A 19465-nucleotide genomic window follows, 5' to 3' on the forward strand; every position below is an offset into this window, starting at 1 on the left:
GGCCTCTTGTCCCTAATCTCCGGGTCACAGTGACTGACGCCTGTGGTTAAGGAGGCTGTTCTTAGCCCCACTCCTGTGCAGCCTTGGCCTTCTCCTTCCTCAGCACTGGTTCCTGCTCGCTCTTGAATCGCTGTGTGAGGAGTTGAGTGTTGAGGTGGCAGCCCGCCTCTAGTCGGTGTTGGGGGACATTTATGCTGGTTCCTTTTCTTTCCCCCATTGGGAAGTTCGTATGACGTCTAAGAAATATGGAAGAGGAATTATGGTAAATCTTTTGGAGAGTGCTTCCCTCTCCTCCCCTAAAAGTTACAGATTTCACAATTTCACAAGTCCTTGTCCCCGTTGGGTTAGAGTCCATAGTCACATCAGTCCTTTGGTAAAGGTCAAAATGAAAAAGTTGGGTATTATTTGTAAGAACCAGAAGCGTGGCTCGGAGGTGTACTGAGTTGGGATCCGGGAAGACGGGCTTGGGTCCAGGAAGCTGCCTTCCCCGGATCTGGTAGGGTTGTGCAGGCTGCCCCCGGGACTTGGGCCTTGAGGAGGCTGTGTCTGTCTGGTTGGCATGTATGTTCACGCGGGTGCAGGGCAAACTGACTGATGGTGTGGTTCATCTCCCCAGAAAACCCCACAGAAGCCCCGAACTGCTCCCGCTACTTCCAGTTCCAGTGTGAGAACGGCCACTGCATCCCCAACAGGTGGAAATGTGACAGGGAGAATGACTGTGGCGACTGGTCTGATGAGAGGGACTGTGGAGGTGAGGGGTCCTGGGCCAGCCCCCAACCAGGACACGCCAGCACACGGGGCCCCCTTTCCGCCCAGAACTGAATTTGGTCTCCTTGGTGCCAGGCTAATTCAGAGATTTGAGAGGCATAACTCTGAGTTCTTTTCTACCCCCTCCCACTAATTTAAAGCAGCATGGTTGGTTTCTCCTGTTCTGAAGGGCCCACGTGCCGTATTGTATAGGCCAATACGCCACGGTGAACACTCTGGAAACCGGCAACTCCAGGCGTGGCCTGCACACCAGCAGCCTCCACACCTGCTTGGGGCTTGTAAGAAATGCAGTCTCCAACCCCACCCCAGGCCCCCCTTCTGAGTCAGAATCTGCCTTGTATCAGATTTCTAGGTAATACGGGGTCCGTGTTGCACCTGAGGAGCACGGGTGTGGGCCACATGCTTGTTAGTTTCCTTTTGGGTGTTCTCCTCTCTGAACTAGGTCTTAGGGGAGCTGCTGTGGGGTTGTAACCAGCACAGTGCATAGCCTCAGTGGGAGTTCTCCCGTCTACCCTGCCTGTTGAGTCACCTTCCTTCCATCAGCCTGCAAAAGCATCGAGCTCCTGTTGAGCCCCTGCAAAAGCAAACTCATTCAAATGTTAGCCCAAGTCAGAGAAGAGGGGTTAGGTGAATATGCTACCAAAAAGGTAGGAGGTTGCAGTCTATTCTGAGACCCCATTATAAATGATTTTTCCATGAGCTGCTATTCCGAACCATGCCTGGCGCTGGCCTCCCCGGGCCGGGGTAGCTCAAACGAGAAGTCCATGCTAAGTCTGGGACACATTTCGGTCTGAGATCGAGCGTCTTGTAACACTTGGGGTGTTGTTGTTTGCTTGTGTTTTGCTCAGATTCACATATTCTTCCGTCGCCCACTCCCGGGCCCTCCACGTGTCTCCCCAATTACTACCGCTGCAGCAGCGGGGCGTGCGTGATGGACAGCTGGGTGTGCGATGGGTACCGGGATTGCGCAGACGGCTCAGATGAGGAAGCCTGCCCCTCGCCTGGTGAGTGCTGGCCCTCCCGCTCCCGTGGCACCTGCCTTTGTGGAGCAAACCTTCCAGGGGGATGCCCTGGGCACAGCGGGGCCAGGCTCAGTGCGCCCCCTGCCTTCTGGGACCCTGGGCTCTGGGGCCGCGGGCTGCTTCTCACCCCTAGAGCCGGGAGACCTGGGGCACTCGAGCTGCAGGGTCGCCTCTCTAACTGCCTTCTCATCTTCCTGCACGAAAAGGCCAGCCGCCCTGCTTTCCACCCTGGCTGCGGCTGGGTCACCTTTGCTTCCTTCTCCACAGGAAATTACGATGGGAATTATAGGGGAAGTGTTTGGCTGTGTGTTAAACCCTCAAGGGGGAGAGCCTGATTTTCCTCTTGGCTGGTTGGCGGCCGTCCTGCTAAAGGAGGGTAGGCACTGCCATCTAGTGGCCGGACCCAGAAAGGCATCTGATGGCGTGGGCTGTAACCAGGTTGCCCGAGGCAGGAGTCAACCCAGACACCCCGACTAGTGCCTTCCCTTAACTGTGGGCAGAACAGAGGTAAGGGTGCTGAGTCCTTTCCGGAGTGAGTTTCTGTTTCAGACGCGCTTAGAGTATGAGAGGAGACAGTAGTTCTCTATACTTTGCAGATCCTTTTCCTAGCAAATTTCTAGGTGAGCGATCATTTTCCTCCTTTAAAACAAATTCATCCCGTTGCTTCACTGTGTGAAATCATCAGTGGTTTTCTCTTGTCCAGAAGAGACATCCCAGCCCTTGAGTCCTGTTTTCAGGGTCCTTCCTTACCTGCCTTTACTTGGCACGTCTGCCAAGACGGGCTGTTCGTCCTGTCTGGACAGACCTGCTTCTTCTCCGTTGATACTCCCTCAGCAGGTCTCTGATCAGACCTCTGTCCTCCTTGACTTTGCCCTCCCACTTGCCCCGCTCTGTGAATCCCACTGTCCATCGCAGCACACAGAAGCATGGATTTTGTAGCTAAAAGAGACCTTGATATGTCTCCAGTGTTTATCAAAGTACGGAACAGAGACCACCATAATGGAATCCCTTGGGGGTGTTTGTGAGAATTACAGAATTAGGATTTCTGCGTGGAGCTCGGGAACTCACCATGTGACTGCTGGGTTCACTGGAGTGTGAGATTCCTGCTTGCGCCAAGGGCACCGTCATCTGCCCTCCCAAGCCCACCACCACGCAACATTCATGGAGGCCTGTCATTGGCACTGATCTTTTTTTTTTTTTTTTAAGATTTTTTATTTATTTGTTTGACAGAGAGAGAGAGAGATCACAAGTAGGCAGAGAGGCAGGCAGAGAGAGAGGAGGAAGCAGGCTCCCTGCTGAGCAGAGAGCCCGATGTGGGGCTCGATCCCAGGACCTGAGATCATGACCTGAGCCGAAGGCAGAGGCTTAACCCACTGAGCCACCCAGGCGCCCCATGATCTCTTTCACAGTGTCATACTTCCCTGTTGTCCTTTGGATTCTTCACTGAGATCTGCTGTGTGCTGCTGCCTGATCATCTCATGCCTGGGAATCTTTGTTTTCCAAGCGATTATACAGACCTCATGTTTTGGGATCATGCCACACACTACTTGGAATCCCTCACTGTACTTATGACAATAATAGGCAAATAGTATCCTATAAATGCTTCTCAAATTAAAACAAATTATAAAGAAAATTGTTATATCTCTGTTCTTGGCCTCCTAAGACCACCTGTCTGTTGAGTGATTGGATTCTCCTCTGAAAATTGCCTTTGGGTTGTTAAAACTTCTGAGCAGGGTATTAACACGCTCTAGCAAATTCTGCTTAATGCAGAGAGCAGATTCCTACTTCCGTCTTTCCCTCAGCTTCTGTGATTTCTTTTGTATGTATGTCACCAGTGCAAATTAACTTGGGTTCTCTCCAGCTCTCGGATCTGGTTTCTGCACTGCGAGTCTCCTCACTGGTCTCCGGGCCCTGTGCCTCTCCCCTTTATAGTTTACCTTCCGAGAGGCTGCATACGGATGCTTGATCATGCCCTCCCCAGTCTGGAACCTTCTGGCAGCCCCCTAGCGTGTAAGCATCAGTGCTGTGATGTGCCTTGTCTTGGCTTTCTCACCTAATTTTTTACCACTTTTCCCCGTGTACCCTGTTTCAGCAGAGGGGTTCTAGGCGTAGGAGATGTCCCTTGGAAATGCTGGTTAAAACCATGGGATATGCACAATATCCCCAAATTAGTCATTGGTCCTTGCTGTTTCATTTGGTAACTCAGGTTATTGTGTGGCATCTGCTAATGCTGTCCCCCTCTCTGTAGCTTCTGGGGGTCACTTTCTGCAAGGTCACCCTATCAGTGATTTCTCAGCCCTAGAGTTTTTTTGGTGGGTATCCCTTCTACCAGCCCACGTCCTCCTCTCTGGGCCCCATGTTGTCCAGGCCCACTGCCTGACACACCCCCGCCCCCGGGCCTTCACTGCCCTCCTTAGGACTCCCTTTGCCTTTCTCCGGTTTAGAGTTGCTGTTTCCTGGGTCTTGTGTCTTGCTTTTCTTGGTTTGCTCCCTTGTGTTGTTGGAGCGTATCCTCCAGTAGGTTTTGTCCAGTGACTATAGTGGCACAGAGGCCAGGGACACGGAGAGGACAGCCTTCAGTGTGTTTGTCTCCCGAGTTTGCTGCCTGGGGTTTGTGCTTATGGTTCTCTATGCCTGGGCCACACGTGTCTTGGCAGGATGTTGCTTCTCCATTCTAAGGACGTGGTTGACTTCTCTCACATTGGAGATCCCGTTTTCTATATTCCACATTCCTCTACCTCATCCTTCCTTTCCCTCTCTCCCTCTTTCTAATCCCATTTTTTGGTAGATCACATTTTCCAGAAGGTTCCCTGGGAAAGAGAACGTGGGGAGCGTCATTGACGTCTTGCTTTTCTGAAAGTGGTTTTCTTCTGTCTTCAGATGTGAGTGATGGTGATCTGGTTTGGATGGATGGTTGATCTGGGTTTGGAATTCTAGGTTGTCGGTAATTCTCCTTCAGAATTTTGGAGGCGTTACTCCACTGTCAACCAAGCAGCTTCTCTTTCTTCCTGGAACTCTCGTCATTCATACATTAGATCTACTGCTGCGGTCCTGTCACCTTTTTATTTTTTAATTGATCTCTTTCCCCCCACCCCCTCTATTTCCTGCAAGATTCAGCTATGTCTTCCAGCTCTGCTCCCTAGTTTTCCATTACAGTTACCATGGTTTTAATCTTAGGAGCTTTGACTTTCCACTACTCTTCTTTTTTCATGGCATCCTGTCCTTTTTTCGTGCAGAAATAATATTCCTCTGAGCATATCAAGGATATTTATGTTTAAGGTTTTCTTCTTACAGAGTCTCTGTTTCCTCCAGATGTTCTTTTTTGCAGGGAAAGGGTCTGTGCTCGTTGCTTTCATGTCCAAGGTTTTCCCCAGATAATCCTGGGTTGCTTGCTTGTGTTTAAGGGTGGGGACAAAAACACAAGAGATTGTGCCCACGGGTAGGTGTGTCAGCTTTGAGTTTCATGGTCAGGTTGGTTGCTGGGGAACTTGATCTGGTTTGCTTGAGTATTTGTTCCCGAGGCTGGTCAGTTTCCCTAGAGAAGATTTTTACAATCCCCTGCCTAAGGAATAAAGGTCTCCTTGCCAGAGCTTATGAGGACGGGGATCAGGGTCCTCCCATTCAGCGATCTGTGGATTTAACCCCTTCTCTTCAGTATGGCATTCTTGCTGGTCACTGGGCCCGTCTAACCAGCCCTTTTTCCCCTGCATGTAACAGGCCTCCAGGCTTCTGTAGGGGTGGCGTTTGGGGCGACCATCGTGGGGGGGGTGGGTAGGGGCGAAGCACGTAGGGAATCATCTGCTGCTCAAACACTCTTCAGTCTGTTCCCTGCCTGCCTTTCTCCCTCCTTTCTGCCAGTTCACAGATACCATTTTCCAGCTTTTTGAAGATTCTCTGACTTTTTTTTTTTTAAAAGATTTTATTTATGTGACAGAGAGAAATCACAAGTAGGCAGAGAGGCAGGCAGAGAGAGAGTGGGGAGAAAGCAGGTTCCCTGCGGAGCAGAGAGCCCGACGTGAGGCTCGATCCCAGGACCCTGGGATCAGGACCTGAGTGGAAGGCAGAGGCTTTAACCCACTGAGCCACCCAGGCGCCCCAGAAGATTCTCTGATTTTATAGGTTCTTTGCTTTTTGACATGACAGGATGGGGTCCAGCCTCTTCTGGTCCCTACTTACCCCATCTATGTCCCAGCTTCCAGAGTCAGACGGCTGTGTCCGGTCGATCCACCTTCCCTACCCAGAGCTCACAGTGGCCTCCAGGCCCTGTCGCCGTTCCAAGAGCGCAGTGGCCCCATCACCATTCCAGCAGCACTGTGATTTCCCAGATCTCCCCGCTGCATTGAGTTGGTTGCTCCTGATGACCAGCCCCCTCACTACTCAAAAGTGAACTTTCAAAACCTTTTCTTCCAGCAAATGTCACGGCTGTCTCTGTTCCCACTCACCATGGGCACTGTGACCGATTTGAATTCGAGTGTCGCCAACCAAAGAAGTGTATCCCAAACTGGAAACGCTGTGACGGCCACCAAGATTGCCAAGATGGCCAGGACGAGGCCAACTGTCGTGAGTAATTTCTGAGGAGTTCACTGCTCAGGGAGGATTTCTGGAGAACAGGAGAAGACCCCATTACTCCTGCTTGTTTCTCATAATAACCTTGGGACTTGGGGATTATCTCCATTTTAGAGACGGGAAAATCACCTTCAGAGATCACCTTTTCAGTGTCAGCCCGGGATATTTATTTAGTAGTTGTTTTTTTTTTTTTGTTTTTCCTTGTTTTTGTTTTGTTTTTGCACAAGGTTGTGATCTTTTCATCATGCCACATTCAAAGTTCTTATCGTGGAATACTCTGAAATAACAGAGGGAAATGAGAGAGTAGGGTAAAATTCATATGGACCTTTGGGACCTCAAAATAACAGGACAGATCGATCCCACATTTCCCAAACTCATAGTAGGAACATTTCAGCCAGATAAGTAACTGCACAGTAAGACGAACACTGAACATAATTAACAGAGGAAACGAAATAGGATCTTCCTCCTGGGTGAGATTAATTGGCATTCTGTAAATAAGTTTCTTTAACCTGTTCCAAATCAGCCTTATTTATGACGATTTTGCCTGGTTAAGGTCTTAAAATCAAGATGTGCTCTATCTCCAGTGTTCCCCCATCCATTAATCAGGGAGCCGTATCAGAAAAGGAAATGAGATTAACATGGCGGCAATTCTTCTTGGAGAAGCTGGCCCCTGAGGGCCGCCACGTTCTCTTCCAAGTGCCTATTAATCACCTGTTTAATTATCAGCTTAAGGATTTTCAGAGATTAATAACAACCGTATTCTCCATTTCTAAAACCTGTGTTTTCCCACTTCAAAAAACATCGAGGCGTGTTTCATAAAGAAACCTCAAACACCCACCAACTTTACTACTCACCTGTTGTTTAGATCTATTTTACCATGTGGAATAATTCTGGAAGGGAGATCGTGGTATTTTCTAAAACAATGCCTTGCACAGAGTTTCTCCCTGAGCATTCCGTAGGAAATGACCCCTGCCCATCATTCTGTTACTATTCCTCTCTTCTTGTTTCTTTGTCATTTTTAATCACTTTCTAAAACCACAGATTTATTTTAATTGTTTGCTGTTTCTCTCAATAGCAAGTAAGCTCTGTGAGGGTAGGCCCTTTCTTGTCCACATCACCATATTCTTAGCATCGTTAACAGTACCTGATTCGTGGTAGGCCCTCCGTGTCCATTCCCTGGATGGGCAGATGGTTGAGAAGATGGGTGGTTGGATAGATGGATGGCTGGGTGGGCGAGTGGGTGAATGGGTGGGTCGAGGAATAATGAAGGGGGAGATGGATGGCTGGGTGTTTCGATGGGGGGGTGGGTGATAATGGGTGGCTGGTTGAATGGATGGGTTAAGTGGGTGAATGGGTGGGTAGATTTGTGGATAGATGGAAGGATGAATTCCATCTTGGTTTTCTTATACTAGTGAGTCTCCAACGTTTTCTCAATGCTCTAGTGCAATCTTATTTATTTATTTGTAACCAAGCCGCCCCCCCCACCTCCCCAAGGCAAACCAATTTCAGCTCAGCATGTCCCCGAGCTCTTTAATACAATGATTTTCCAGGAGATGAGGGATTGTAGTTTGTGAAAAGCTTCCCATTTCCTTTCTTTCATTGACAATTGCTATACTAGAGAGCGCTTTCAAAAGTGTATTTAATTGAAGTCTGTGCCTCCACTCTAATGACGTGCAAAGTCTTAATTCTTCCTTCACGTGAGCCCTCGCTGCTTGAGAACCGTTGTTAAAACATTGCACCCCACCTGGACCCCCTGTATCTTTTCATTTCTGGGATCGCATCTCTGGATCCATTATCCATTCCTGTTGGCCGTGCTGGTTCTCTCATGAAAACACGGCACCGTTTCTTGGCCTGCGCCCCAGTGACCGATGCCAGCGCATCGCCGTGGAGCCTGTAAATTACTCTGTCCTCTTTCCATCATTTGACCCCAACGCTCTTCCCTTTCCTGGAGGCAGATTCCCGTGCTCCTGTCAGATAAGGAGGCGTCCCAGCGCCACCAAGGGGTTACCGGTCCTCATTCCCAGAGGCGTATTTTGAATGAGAAGCTGATGAGCACAGACCACTTCCCCTGAACACGCTCGGCCGTCCCCACAACGCACCGTCCCCTCTGTTGCAGCCACACACAGCACCTTGACCTGTACGAGCAGGGAGTTCAAGTGTGAGGACGGCGAGGCGTGCATCGTGCTCTCCGAGCGCTGTGATGGCTTCCTGGACTGCTCGGACGAGAGCGACGAGAGGGCCTGCAGCGGTGAGCGCCACCCCTGGGGCCCTGGTGAACCTTGTGAGCCTTTCCTCAGTCTTCAGGGGAAGCCACTTCTTGCCCAGTTTTGCAGCACCCGGTGAAGGGAGGCTCATCTTGCCTCTGAGGTAGCTGGGCCTCATCTCTGTGAGGGAAGCGGTGGTCTTGGATTTGTTCTCTGTGACGGCCCACCTCATGCGGGTGCACCCCAATCCCAGAACCTCAGGCTTTGTGGCGGGGTCAAGGCAGTCCTCTGTCTGGAGGGCCTTTAGTAATTGTCCTAGTCTTCTGGAAATGCTGTTAACAGAACCCCACAGACTGAAGGGCTTATGAACAACAGAAACTTCTCTCAGTTCTAAAGGCTGGAAGCCCGAGACCAGAGCACCAGCAGATTCTGCGTCTGGTGAGGGCCTGCTTCCTTGTTCATAGACAGCCGGCTTCCCTGTGTCCTCCCGCAGCGGAAGGGGTGGGGGAGCTCTCTAGGGTCGCTTTTATGAGGACACTGATCTCATTCACGAGACTCCATCCTTATGACCTGATCACCGCCCAAAGGCCCCGCTTCCTAACCCCATCATGCTGGGGATTGGGTTTCAGTATTTGAATTTTGGGGGACACCCACATTCAGTCTGTCGCAGTAACGGAGCCTGCTATGACGTCATCCCTGGACCTGTAGAATTCCCTCTTGAGGAAGCAGGCCTATCTCTGTGTAGACAAGGAAGAGAAATGCAAGGGAAGTGCTGGGACTGGAAATTTAGGAGACCCTGGGCAAGGTCATATAGGAAGGTTTGAACTCTTTTTTTTTTTTTTTTTTTCCTGGAATGTCTTAAGATTCTGACCATGGCCTAATAACCTGGATCATGGTAGGTCTGCCTAAACATCACGGGACCTCTAAGAATTTCTGAGATCCCACTTTCTTTCTCTTTCCCCCTTCATGTCTCTAGACGAACTAACTGTATACAAAGTACAGAATCTTCAGTGGACGGCTGACTTCTCTGGGGATGTAACATTGACCTGGACGCGGCCCAAGAAAATGCCTTCTGCTGCTTGTGTATATAACGTCTACTACAGGTGGGTCCCATCTTGGCCACGAGAGAAGAAAACAGTGTTCTTACCACTCCCGGACATTTTGCAAACTCTCGTGGTGCGCACAGAGCGGCTCTTCCTTAACCGAGCCCGGACATCCCCTACGAGCCCGCGCTGCTCTGATGTGACGGTGTCTTTCTTCTCTCGGCCAGGATGGTTGGAGAGGGCATCTGGAAGACCGTGGAGACGCACAGCAATAAAACCAACACCATATTAAAAGTCTTGAAACCAGACACCACGTATCAGGTCAAAGTGCAGGTCCAGTGCCTCAGCAAAGTGCATAACACCAACGACTTTGTGACTCTGCGGACGCCAGAAGGACGTAAGTGTTCTTAGTTTCTGTTGATGGCGTGTGCAGGACTTTCTGTGGGATTTGCAGAGAGTTCCCCAAGGACACTCAGGAGTGTGGGAGCCTAAGGACATGGGCTGCATATATACAGAAGAACTAAGCCACGGTCTGACGTGTGCCCAGCCTACCTCGCATTCTGGAAGAGAGGAAAGGTTTATCGAGGTGAAGACTAAGCTTACAGCCTTTACTGGTGGATTGGTCCCAGTGCTGGCTCTGGATTCTTTCTAGTCTTTGTTTCAATCTCAGGGATGTTTCTCCCATTTACCAGTATGCATATGGGTTTTAACCCTGAGTTGACTTTTTCCTAGTGCCAGACGCCCCGCAAAATCTCCAGCTGTCACTCCACAGGGAAGAGGAAGGCGTGATTGTGGCCCACTGGATTCCTCCCACCCACTCCCATGGCCTCATTCGAGAGTACATTGTAAGTAACTTTAGGAGCGGCGCGCCGTGTGTATCCGGGTGAGTGGCTCTCTGGGTCTGCCAGGGCAGGGCCGTGTACTGGATGGCTAGGACTTGATTTGGTATTGCCGGGTAAATGGTCCACCCATCGGAACATTTTGCATCTTTCCCTCTCTCCTCCTGCCTCCTTGTAAGGTCTCAGGATGTCCCAGACGAGCGGTTAACTTACTAATAATTTTTTCTTTTCACTTTAGGTGGAATACAGCAGGAGTGGTTCCAAGATGTGGGCCTCCCAGAGGGCTGCTAGTAACTTTACGGAAATAAAGAATTTACAGGTCAACGCTCCCTACACCGTCCGAGTGAGTGTCAGCCCCCGTCTCAGCCCGGTGGGCGGTCTCCGCACAGGAGAGATGGGTGCTGGTAGTCCGCTGAGCACCTACCCCCTTGCCCTGGGGGCTCATCATCGTTTCAGTCTCTTAAACAAGTGCCCCCAGAGAACTTGAAATCACATCTCCCTCAGATAACCGAGAATTTATGGTAATGCCGCTTTACCTGCTTTTCACGCAGATTTTCTGCTAGCGTTCCAGCTCTGTACTCTCTTTTTTTTTTTTTAAGATTTTATTTATTTATTTGACAGGCAGAGATCACAGGTAGGCAGAGAGGCAGGCAGAGAGAGAGGAAGGGAAGCAGGCTCCCTGCTGAGCAGAGAGCCCGACGTGGGGCTCGATCCCAGGACCCGGGGATCATGACCTGAGCTGAAGGCAGAGGCTCTAACCCACTGAGCCACCCAGGCGCCCCTCCACCTCTGTACTCTTGCACCTACCGCTTTTCTGCTTCTCTTTAGCTGCAGGGTGAGCAGAGCTATGGTAAGTGGCATTTAGAAGCTGCTGTCGTGGGGATCTCATGCAATATGGTATCAGTACCTTTAGCAGAAAAGAGCTTTCGTACCGATTGTGTTTGTTGGGACCATTAACTGTGTACACAGACTCCAGGACACTGATGATTTTCTCAGTCCCCTTTCTCACATACATGTATGTTTATGTGGGGCTGCAGGGACCCACAGGCTCCCATCCCCCCGCCCACGCTATAGAAGACCCTGAGCCCTGTCAATCAGCAGAAATCCATCGTGTCCACACCGTCACAGCTCCCTCTGCCCAGATCCCACACCCTCTCCTCCGCCGCCCCACCCCGTTGTCTCCAACTCCCCATTTTCGCAGTTGCTGGGGCCTCTGAGTGTCCGGGATCTGTCTGCACAGACCGTTTGCCGCCCTCATTCCTGAGTCTCAGCCCCGCAGCTCCTTCCGAACCCTCGCCGTATGCTATAGTGCCCTTATTTTATACTAACTCACGCTCTGATTTGGAAAGGTGGCTGCGGTGACGAGCCGTGGAGTAGGAAACTGGAGCGGTTCTAAATCCATCACCACCGTCAAAGGCAAAGGTAAATGATTCCAGCATTTGCAGGTTGAGAGAAGATAGAAACCCTTTGGAAGTGACTTCCAGTGCGACTGGGAAGCGGAGAGGCGTAGATGAGAAAATTTCAGGCAACCTCCTCCCCCTCCCACACGCACACATTTCCAGGGGTTTCCATAGAGCTTCAGAGACAGAGTTTCTCCGGGGCCTGTCAAAGGTACTTCTTCTAGAGCCGAGCATTTCTCGTGGTGTGGACAGACAAGGAGATTTCCAGAGGCTGCCGTGCGCAGCTCTTGGGTTCACGCGCAGTGCTGCGGAATAAAGGACTCCTTCCTTCTCACGACAGACAGACATGGTTGTGTATGTGTCTGCTGATGGCATTTCTAAGAGCACTCTGCTGACACATGTAACTTCCCCCGTGGCACCGACACACGATGCATAGATGGAAGTTTCTAGCGCTAGACGTGACATCAGTGATAGCCAACTGCTCGCCAAGGGCCATGCTTGTGTTCACTGCATACGTCGGCCCATCTCACTGAACCCTTAGCAGCCTCCAGACAGCTATAAGGACAGATGAGGAGCTAAAAGGAAGTTAAGGCACTTCCCACACAGTCGGTAAACGGCAGAGAGTGGGGATCGGAGCCCGATCCTCCTGAGTCCGAAGCCTGTGCCTTTAACCACCAGGCGGCCCGGCTTCCCCTGGGCTGAGACGCCTGCTCCCACTGCTCGGGTCCAGCTTGTGTCTGTGCCTTGAGAGGGCGGGGGTCTGTTGTGCTTTCCTTCACTCTCCCACGCGTGTCAGGGAGGAGCCAGTGAGATCGCTGACGAAGGAGTGAATTAAAGCAATTAAAAGGAAGGCTTCGAGCACACTCGGGGAGACGGACTGTAGCTAGTTTTCTCGAGTGCTTCTTGAGCTTAGCCCTGGTACTCGTGGCTTCCGATCCTGGAGTGAGGTGTCCCGTGCAGTGGGTTTGCTTTACCTTAGCCTGAGCCTGTGAGAGATCGGCTGTGGGTTATGGAGAGTCACTGTAACATTTGGGCTTTTTGAGATCAGGCAGGAGGCAGCCAAACTTGGTGAAGCCGGCCAGTGTTTGTAACAGGGCGCTTGGGAGTCATTAGAAAAGGCATACTGCGTGCGCACTCCCTCGCGTTTTGATTGTGTTGTCATTTCCCTCTACAAAATCGATCAAAACAGACACACCGAAAAGAAGGGACACTAGAAGGTCAGCAATAAGACACATACCTTGAATTCCTTGGACACAGGTCACACCTGCCGTGGAAAGTCTCTTGGACTTTTTTTGTCGGATTTTGCTGGAGAGCCCCTGCTCTTTTGCATGGCTGTTGGTTAGGGCCCGTCCAGGCCTCAGTCAGTGTGCGGAGTCAGAAAGTGCGCGCTGTATTCTTTCTGGGAGCCTGTGTTGCCACGACGGCACACAGAGGACACATGCAGCAGTGACCTCCGCCAGAAGCACCCCGTGCGTTAGTGGAGGTGGGGGATTCCTAGCAGCAACGAGAGAAGCAGCCTTAGACCGAGCATGTCTGTGCTAAGCACCGTGCTTCCTGTTTTAGGTGATTCGATCTCCTTGAATCCTTATGCGTCCTATAGGTATTCTTACACTCATTGTGTAGCTGAGGAAGCTGGGCTTTGGGAAGGGTTGTGACCCATCCCCAGTCACCATGGTTGTAATTCAAGTTGGCTTGATGGCAACATGGTCACCATTTTGCTCAGAGTTGGTGGCCTGAAACTCCTCTAATGCCCTTTCTTTTTGCCCTAACATCCTTGTTTTCTTCCTCACCCACTCCTGTTGCATGGGGGATCGTCTGGAGGGACTCCTCAAGATTTTGGTGCATGTCTTTTGCCACCAAGTCTTACCTTCTCCTTCGAGTGTCTCTTCCCTTGCCTGTGTAAGGGGCTTACGAGCAGTTATCCCGTGGAGCCCTTTGGATCATGGCTGACAGGGCGTGGTCCGCCATCTTGGGCAGACCTTCCAAAGGATAAGCACCATGCTCTCATCCCTTGAATGGAGAGGGGTCTTTCCTCTCTGCCCCTTTCATCGTGCCCATGCCAGTGACTTCCCAGTTCCTCAGTCTGTCATAGGTAAGACTTCACTGGAAACGGAAAGAATGAGAACGTTGGTTGAGTTAGCATTAGTATGAAGATAAGTCGCTTGCACTCTTTTCTGAGTGTCCAAATGGGAATTTGGACTCAAGTTGGTCAGATTCCAGAGGCCACAGTCTTTCCATTTTGCCACGCGTGTATTTACAACTTGTGCCCTCGGATTTAGCGTGCCCTCAACGCTGGGACTCTGTTAGCGCCGGGAGAGGTGGTGCCCACGGGGATGCCTGTGCGTTTCAGAAGCAGGTTGCCGCTGGGCTGTCTGGGGGCATTTACATCATGGAACTTTTCTAGAGCTCGACCCAGTTGCCAGGATCGCTGACGGGGCCCAGATCGTTTTGTGCTTACCAGATGACTGTGGGTCCCCCCTCGGCTTCGGGACAAGAGCGGTAAAAGAGACGAGTGAGAACAGCGAAACACCAGCCCTTTCTTCTCCCACTAAAAGATCGCTTTTGTCCGTCGAGTTGAAAACTGGGAGGTCCTGCCTTCCTCACTTTTCATCACGTGGTTTCTCTTTTTGAATTCCGTTCTTGTTTTCAGTGATCCCACCACCAGATATCCACATCGACAGCTACGGTGAGAGTTTTCTGAGCTTCACCCTGACCATGGAGAGTGACATCAAGGTAACCTTGGGATTTCAGACTGGCCGTTGGGTGGGACTCTGCTTGCGATGGAACCACTGTAGCCGGGGACAGTACTAGGAAGAGGAGCCACTGCCCCGATTCAGTAAAACCAAAATACCGAGACTAGGTTGGTTGCTTCCCCCATGAAGAACAACTTGAGTCCTTCTTGTGTAATTATTCTGCCTCAGCCTGGAGCCTTTTTTTTTTTTTTAACCATATAATTAAATGGTTCACAGCTACAGTGCAAATAAAGAGTTGGTGTTAACAGAATATGTATGCCCTGTAATTTTCAGCTTTATTGGATTTCCTGGTACGAAGCACTAATGCAGAGGTTCCCACAGTGAGAGAGAGAGTTGGATAACTTAGAAACGTATCCCCTCCCAGCCACTCTGCATCCTCACTTTCCGGCGCCACCGTGCCCTCCGCGCAGTCCGTGTGCAGAGCCACACCACCATGAGTCTCTGTGTGCCCGTGGTTTTCCAAGCTGAGAGGCACCTTCCATGATGTTCTTTCTTTCTTGTCTGTTTTTCCTCCCATCCCTCCCTGTCCATGAAGCCGTGATGGGACAGACAGCCTTCGGTGCCCTGGTGCCACTTACTGAACCACAATTTGGTGGTCTGCCCTTGGCTTCAGAGACTGTGGCAGCAAGGGGTGGCCTGCTCATAAACCCCGTCCGTATAGTCTTTGCTCTTGAAAGCAATTTGATTTTTCTGGTTGTTGCCCCCTATCGAAAGATCTTCAGATCAAAGCCTTTTATGAGCTCAGGACTTAGGAAAGGTCGTCTTTCCTGAGGCCTGGGTATATTTGCTCTTGTTGACTGTGGGAGCTGAGTAAGCCCCTCTCGTATTGACCTCTTGGCCTTGACTGCAAGGATCGCCGAGCTAAGATATAGCCTTCATTCCTGTAACGTAATTCTCTTTAAAGTTGTTCCTCTTTCCGCCTTTGTGAACCTGCCCTTGTCCTTTCATTCTGCACCAGTATTTTTTGTCTCATCACATCTACGGTGTATGTTATATAGTCTCAAGTTTGTTTTTAGAAGTAGGTGTAGTATAACTAACTATTCAATGACAGCACACGGGGAACCCATCCGAAGAGCAAAAGAAACAACCCGTCCACTGTGAAAAAGGAGATTGCCTTAAGGAACAATAGCCAAGGGGTGTCTTTTGTGTTGGCTGTGCTCCCTGGCTGTGTGCTGCTCCCCTAACCCACTTCTTGGTTCCCGACAGGTGAATGGCTATGTGGTGAACCTTTTCTGGGCGTTTGACACCCACAAACAAGAGAAGAAAACTTTGAACTTCCGGGGGAGCATCTTGTCACACAAAGGTAACACCTTGGAGCTGGGTGTAAACTGGGAGGAGTAGGGAGAGCGAGACCTCCTGGCAGCAGAGCTTGTCAGGGGGCTGCCTGGAAGAGGGGGCTCTTCTCTGGCTGCCATTCGGGTGAGCAGAGTAAAGAGACCAGCAGTGAGTCCTGCCGCCGGGGGCAGGTCCACTCGGTGGCTCCCTAGCCCCCTTCCCTAGCTTCTTGGCTCTTAATGGAAGTTGGGGGCTTAAAGGAGGAGATACAGGAAAGAAGCCATGTGAACCCTGTACAGATGATTTTTGAGTTCCAAAAGAAAGTTCCAGGTGTGAGTTGCCTGCCCCTCCTTTCTGGCCTGGTTCCCTCCCCCTTTGCTAATACAAGGTTCACAGGGCATGGGGCAGAGTTGGTATTCAGTGCACATTTGTTGAGCGAATGGACAGACTGAGCTAAAGGAGGAGGGAAGGTCATGTCCCAGTCCCTCTCATATCTGTGCACCTGCTGTGCATAGCTCATTGACCTAGGTGTTCTAGGGGTACCATCTTAGAGAACCCCGATCCTCATTCTCTGAGATATGCTCATTTCATGGATAAGAGCCCAAGGTTGAGAGAGAAAGTGATTCCCACAGAAGGTGACAGCGTCAGGAGTGGAACCCGCATTCTCTGACTCCCCGGACTGGTGATCTCATTGCCTCAGTGTGGCACCGAGGGGAGTCGGCCAAATCAGGAGTGATGGCGTATTCTCCACTGTTGCCCGAAGTGTGTGACGGGCCAGCTTGATGCCTACTTCATGCCAGACACTTTCCAAGCTTTTTCTTTTTTAATCCCTGCAGCAGCAGCTAAGCTCAGTGCTGTTGGTTTTTTCAGTCTTAAAAACAAGGAAATGGCCTCAGTTTGAATACAGGTGGCCCTGAACAGTTGGGGTTAGAGGGCGCTGACCCAGTAGAAAATCTGCATATAACTTTTGACTCCCCAGAAACTTAACTACTCAAGGCTACTGTTGGCCAGAAGTCTTACTGATAGCATAAACAGTCAATTAACACATATTTTGTATGCAGTCTGTATTCTGTGTTCTTACAATGAAGTCAGCTAGAGAAAATGTTTTTCCGTCTATCTATCTATTTTTGAGGAGAGGTGGCCGAGAGGTGGAGGGAGAGAGATTCTTAAGCAAACTCCACTGAGTGCAGAGCCTGATGTGGGGCTTGATCCCACAACCCTGAGATCATGACCTGAGCCGACACCAAAGAGTCAGAGGCTTAACCAAACTGTGCCACCCAGATGCCCTGGAAAGAAAATATTCTTAAGAAAATCGTAAGGAAGAAAAAATACATTTACAGTCCTGGACTATAAAAAACACTTGTGTTATAAGTAGACCGCATAGGTTCAAACCCGTGTTGTTCAAGGCTCATCTGTAGTTTTGTATCCTGCCTTTTTCCCTTAACAAAGCTGTAAGAATTCTCCAGTCTCAGTAAATATGCTTGGAGACAACTCTTAGTGGCTGGAGAGTAGCTCACGGAGCACATGTTATTTAAGCACTGCCCTGTGTCTGGGCATCGGATTATGTTTGTGATGCGTAACGTCATGCCCCACAGATGTTTGCGTGCTCTGATTCCATGGGACATCGGGGGTGAAGGGCATGGAGAATTTCAAGCTGTTTACCAAGGCCAAATGGCTCTCTAAAAGGGTTGTCCTGAGGTATAGGCCCAGAAGGTCAGCTTTGTAAGAAACTACCCAACGCCCAGGCATGTATGTTATTTGTAGTCGTCACCACTAAGTAATGCTGGAATGGATTTGTAAAATAGTGAAAATCCTACAACATGTGGGACTCTCTTCAATTGAGAGATTATATTGAAAACTAAGGTGTCAGTGCACCGGGCTGGCCCAGTAGGAAGAGTGTGCAGCTCTTGATCTCGGGTCGTGAGTTCGAGCCCCACATTGGGCGTCGTGATTTTTTTTTTAAAGGCTGAAAAAAATAGGGCATTGTATATCAAAACATAATTCTTTTTTAATTAAATTTTTACTTTTAATTGCAGTCTAGTTAACGTACAGTGTTATATTAGTTTCAGATGTACCATCTGGTGATTCAACAGTTCTATACATTCCTCAGTGTGTCTCCTAACCCCCTTCGTCCGTTTCACCCATCCCCACGCCCGCCTCCCGTCTGGTAACGTTTGTTCTCTGGAGTTAAGAACCGGTTTCTTGATTTGTCAAGACACCAATTCTTGGCGGACGCCTCCAGCTCCCTCCTGGCATCTTCCTGTCCCTGTTTTCACAGTTGCCAATCTGACTGCTCATACGTCCTATGAGATTTCTGCCTGGGCCAAGACTGATTTAGGGGATAGCCCTCTGGCATTCGAGCATGTTATGACCAAAGGAGTCCGCCCACCCGCTCCTAGCCTCAAAGCCAAGGCCATCAATCAGACTGCAGTGGAATGCACCTGGACTGGCCCCAGGAATGTGGTAAGTCAGCCAGGATGACCATTGCAGAGACAGTCTGGACTCTGCCCTGATGCCAGGCCGTGGGCTTTTCTCCTCTGTTACTGTGAACACAAACATCCTCTTGGTAGTTCTGTATTACTTTCTAGAGGCACCTGCCGTCCCTTTCCACACCTTGGCCTGGCATCTAAGAGAAAATGTCTGTTCTCTTAGCTGTAGAATAGACCGTGAGTGTGACAAGGTGTGTGTGTTGGGGGGGTGTCTTCCTGTGCTTGGGACTCCCCTTGTCTCGCATGCATGGTGACGCAGTAGCAGCAGTGAGGCCACGCCCGTCTCTCCCCACCTGCGTGATCCCCCACCCACAGGTCACCTTCTTGAGCTGATCCTCCCAGATGTGCTCGTCTTCCTCCCCGTGTCCCTGCTACACACCATATAGATACTTTTTTATTTTTTTTTGTCATTATGTATGCATTTTGGTGCACTGTGGTCTGATTTGTGCTTTTTTGAAACCTGGTTTTTATTTCCCAGACCTCCCCAGTGTGCACCTTCCTTTGCTCTCAGGTGGGTCCTCCCAAGGTTCTTGGCACATTTCCACCACCCTCGCCTCCACAGCCTGGCCTATGTTCTTTCTCCTCCCGGAGTCCTGCTATCCTTCTGCTCTGCAGTCAAATCCCACTGTCTCCTACTTGATCTCTTTCACTTACAAACCCCCCCCAACCAATTAATAGGTGCTGCCATCCAGAATACTGTTTCATTAGATCCTGCTTTACCCTATTGGATACTTCTGTGTGTTACTTATCTTCCTAACTAGTCTATAAGTTCCTTAAAGGGAAGGGTTGTTAACTGGGTTTTCCGAATGGAAAAGCCTTTAGAACTCAGACTGTGAGTGAGATTTTTGAGTCCTCCCAGTGGCTGGTGGCAGGAGACCTGGTCTTGTCTTCTGAGTGCTTCCCCAGTGTGCCTTTGGAGCAGGACAGAGCGATAGGGAATAAACCACTATTTGCATGCAGTTGGAAGGTCGGCCTTGAAGAAGGAAGAAGTGAGGCACCAGGAGAGCCCTTCATCCCCGTCCCACTGGATCCTGTCATCAGCTCGGTGGGGTGAATATTCTCATTTTACCAGCGCAGAAGCTAAAACCCTGAGTTGAAGGTGTAGG

General features: G+C 50.2%; 1 protein-coding gene across 5 annotated transcripts in view; it reads left to right on the forward strand.

Annotated features, from left to right (window-relative positions):
• SORL1 (sortilin related receptor 1) overlaps positions 1-19465 on the forward strand; it is a 147212-nt gene that overhangs the window by 114110 nt on the left and 13637 nt on the right. For all 5 annotated transcript variants that reach the window (XM_044258068.1, XM_044258067.1, XM_044258071.1 and 2 more), the window contains exons 30-41: positions 617-751; positions 1617-1772; positions 6201-6350; positions 8473-8604; positions 9537-9663; positions 9831-10000; positions 10336-10448; positions 10681-10785; positions 11792-11864; positions 14493-14575; positions 15802-15898; positions 18149-18333. In XM_044258068.1, coding sequence (XP_044114003.1) covers positions 617-751; positions 1617-1772; positions 6201-6350; positions 8473-8604; positions 9537-9663; positions 9831-10000; positions 10336-10448; positions 10681-10785; positions 11792-11864; positions 14493-14575; positions 15802-15898; positions 18149-18333 — 1526 coding nt within the window. The remainder of the gene's footprint in view (positions 1-616; positions 752-1616; positions 1773-6200; positions 6351-8472; positions 8605-9536; positions 9664-9830; positions 10001-10335; positions 10449-10680; positions 10786-11791; positions 11865-14492; positions 14576-15801; positions 15899-18148; positions 18334-19465) is intronic.

The sequence above is a fragment of the Neovison vison genome, chromosome 7 (genome assembly GCF_020171115.1).
Source record: "Neovison vison isolate M4711 chromosome 7, ASM_NN_V1, whole genome shotgun sequence".
Taxonomy (NCBI): domain Eukaryota; kingdom Metazoa; phylum Chordata; class Mammalia; order Carnivora; family Mustelidae; genus Neogale; species Neogale vison.